Source organism: Monoraphidium neglectum (assembly GCF_000611645.1).
Source record: "Monoraphidium neglectum strain SAG 48.87 unplaced genomic scaffold scaffold00604, whole genome shotgun sequence".
In the NCBI taxonomy this organism is placed as follows: Eukaryota; Viridiplantae; Chlorophyta; class Chlorophyceae; order Sphaeropleales; family Selenastraceae; genus Monoraphidium; species Monoraphidium neglectum.
The window spans coordinates 15,837-18,416 of NW_014013024.1; the positions used below are offsets into that span (position 1 = coordinate 15,837).

General features: G+C 74.0%; 1 protein-coding gene across 1 annotated transcript in view; it reads right to left on the reverse strand.

Moving 5' to 3' along the window:
• Positions 1-325: 325 nt before the first annotated feature.
• Positions 326-2,580, reverse strand: part of MNEG_4378 (regulator of CO2-responsive protein) — a gene marked incomplete at both ends in the record, with an annotated part of 4,597 nt that continues 2,342 nt past the window's right edge. The window contains 2 exons of the mRNA XM_014047148.1: positions 326-377; positions 559-2,492. Coding sequence (XP_013902602.1) covers positions 326-377; positions 559-2,492 — 1,986 coding nt within the window. The remainder of the gene's footprint in view (positions 378-558; positions 2,493-2,580) is intronic.

The window sequence follows — 2,580 nt, forward strand, 5'->3', positions numbered from 1 at the left end:
GGGGGGGGGGGGGGGCAGGGCTCGCTAGATGGCGAGACAGGCGCCCGATGTCAAGCCGCGCCCGCCAAGGCTGGTGGTGTTCCGCGCCAACAGCAAAGACACGGGCGAAGGCAACAGCGCGCGTGCCCGGTTCGGGAAATGCGGCGCGTGCTGCGGCAACGCAGATGCTCGACGTCCAGCGGGCAAAATTTGCAGAGGACGGGAAGCTGCCGCTGGGCTGCCCGCCGTGTCGCTGCAGCTTAGGCGCAGCAGCAGAGCGGCGAGGGGCGGGGCGGCGCGGCGAGCGGCGAGGCCGAGGGAGGGCTCGCGGCGCAGAACTCCCCATTCACTCGCACGACGACAGAAGGCTGTACATGGTCGCGGCCTCGGGCGGCGCCCTGGGGCCACAAAATGCGAGAAGCGAGCAGGGCGCGGAGGTCAGGCAGCCGGGACGGCCGAGGCGGGGAGCGCTGGTGGCGGGGGCGGAAAACGGCAGACGGCGCGCCTGTCCATGCAGGCGCCGCGCTGCACAGCCGGGAGCGGCCGCGCCCCGCGGACGCGCCCGTGCGCCGCACTCACTTGGCCCCGGCCTCGCTCTCCTCCCCGCAGTGCCTGGCCGCCTCGCTCTTCACCATGCCAACCGCTGTTCCGTCGACGCCCGCTGCAATGCCGCCGCCGCCGCCTGGAACCTGCTCCGGGCCCTTGCCGTTGATGTGGCCGCCGCCGGCGTGCTGCTGCTGCTGCTGCTGCCGAGGCAGCGGCGGCAACGCCCAGGCGCCCTTGCCCATGCCACCCATTCCCAGCCCGGCCGCGTGCGCCTGCGGCTGGGGGGCGTGGCCACCCTGCGGCGGCGGTGACGACTGGTGCGCGCCGCTGGCAAACTGCGCGTAGTGCGCTTGTGGGGGCGCCCCGCCCCCGCCGCTGCCGCCGCCCCTGCCCGGCAGATCCGGAAGCACCGAGTGCTGCGCCTGCGGCTGCACCCCATAGCCCTCCGCCGCACCATCCGCATGCGCCGCGCCGCCACCCCCATGCCCCTGCGCGCCGGGCCCGCCCCCCCGCTGCGCGCCGCCGCCGCCGCCGTCGTGCCCGTGCCCGCCGCCGCCCCACCCCAGCGGCGACAACGGCGGCGGCGAGGGCGCCGCGCCCGCACCATCGTCCAAGAACTGGTGCAGGTGGATGGTGGCCATCTCAGGCGGCCGGTCAGGCGCGCCGAACAGCAGCTGCATGACGTCACCGTCTGAGCGGTGCTCGAACGTGGTGTCTGGGGCCCACAGGTCGGAGAATGACTCGTCCTCTAGAGACGGCATCATGGACCGCGGCATGCTTACTGCTTGCGCGGGCTGCGGCGGCAGCGGCTGCTGGAACTGCGCAAAGTTGAACAGGATGCCGGGGCGCTGCTGCGCCTGGGGCGGCGCGTGCTGCTGGGGCGGCAGCGGCTGGTGCTGCTGCTGCTGCTGCTGCTGCTGCTGTTGCGGCGGCGGCTGGTGCGGCAGCGCCGGCGGCGGCTGCGGAGGGGCGTGCTGCTGCTGGACAGGCTGCTGGTGCGGCAGAGGCGCATACTGCGGCTGCTGCGGGTGCTGCAACAGGTGCTGCTGCGCGTGCTGCTGCGGCGGCGGCGCCTGCTGCGGATGCGGTATGTGCTGCGGATGTGGCGCGAGCTGCGGCGCGTGCTGCGGCTGGGGAGGCTGCTGTATGTGCGGCTGCACATGCTGCATGTGCTGCTGCACCTGCTGCACTTGCTGCACCTGCTGCTGCGCCTGCTGCGGAGCCGCGTGCTGCTGCGGGTGCGGGGCAACGCCCGGCGGCAGCTGCGGCGGCGCGACCGACGGCGCATGGTATACGTGCTGCGCGGGGGGAGCGAATGCCGCGAAGGGGGCGCCCGCGAAGCCGGTGGGCTGCGGCGGCGGCATCGGCGGCGGCGGCGAGGGCACGCGGGAGATCCAGTCGTCAAAGCCGTCAAAGAGGTCGTGCAGGTCCTCACTGGCCAGATCCTCCGCCCCCTCATGGTGTGGCGTCGCCACGGGCGTCGCGCCTGTGCCGCTGGCGCGGCGGTGCTGGCCGGGCGGCCGCGCGCCGGGCGGCGGCATGAGCGCCGCGAGCGCGTCTGCGCTCGGGGGCGCGGCGGGCCCGCCCAGCTGCGGCGTGCCTACCAGTGGCGGTGGCGGGCCCATGAAGGCGGGCTGCTGTTGCTGCTGCTGCGGCTGCGGCGGCAGCTGCGGCTCTGGCGGCTGCTCCTGTTGCTGCTGCGGCAAGTGCTGATGTTGTTGCTGCTGCTGCTGTTGCTGGGCCACGTGCTGCTGCTGCTGCTGTTGCTGCTGTTGCTGCTGTTGCTGCTGAAGCACCATGAGCTGCTGGTGGTGGAAGTAGAACTCGCCACCGAACTGCTGCTGCAACGACGCCGCGGCCGCCGCGGCCGCGGCAGCGCCGGCCGCTGCTGAAAGGTCGCCGCTGTACTGGCTGAATTGCACAGGCTGCGGCTCCACAGGGGCGGCGCCAAACTGCGGCAGGCCGTACTGGTTGCCCACGCCGTTGACCGCCGGCGGCACGCCCGCAGGCGGGTCCTCTTGGACCGCGGCGTCTGCCGCGAGGTCCGCCGCGCCC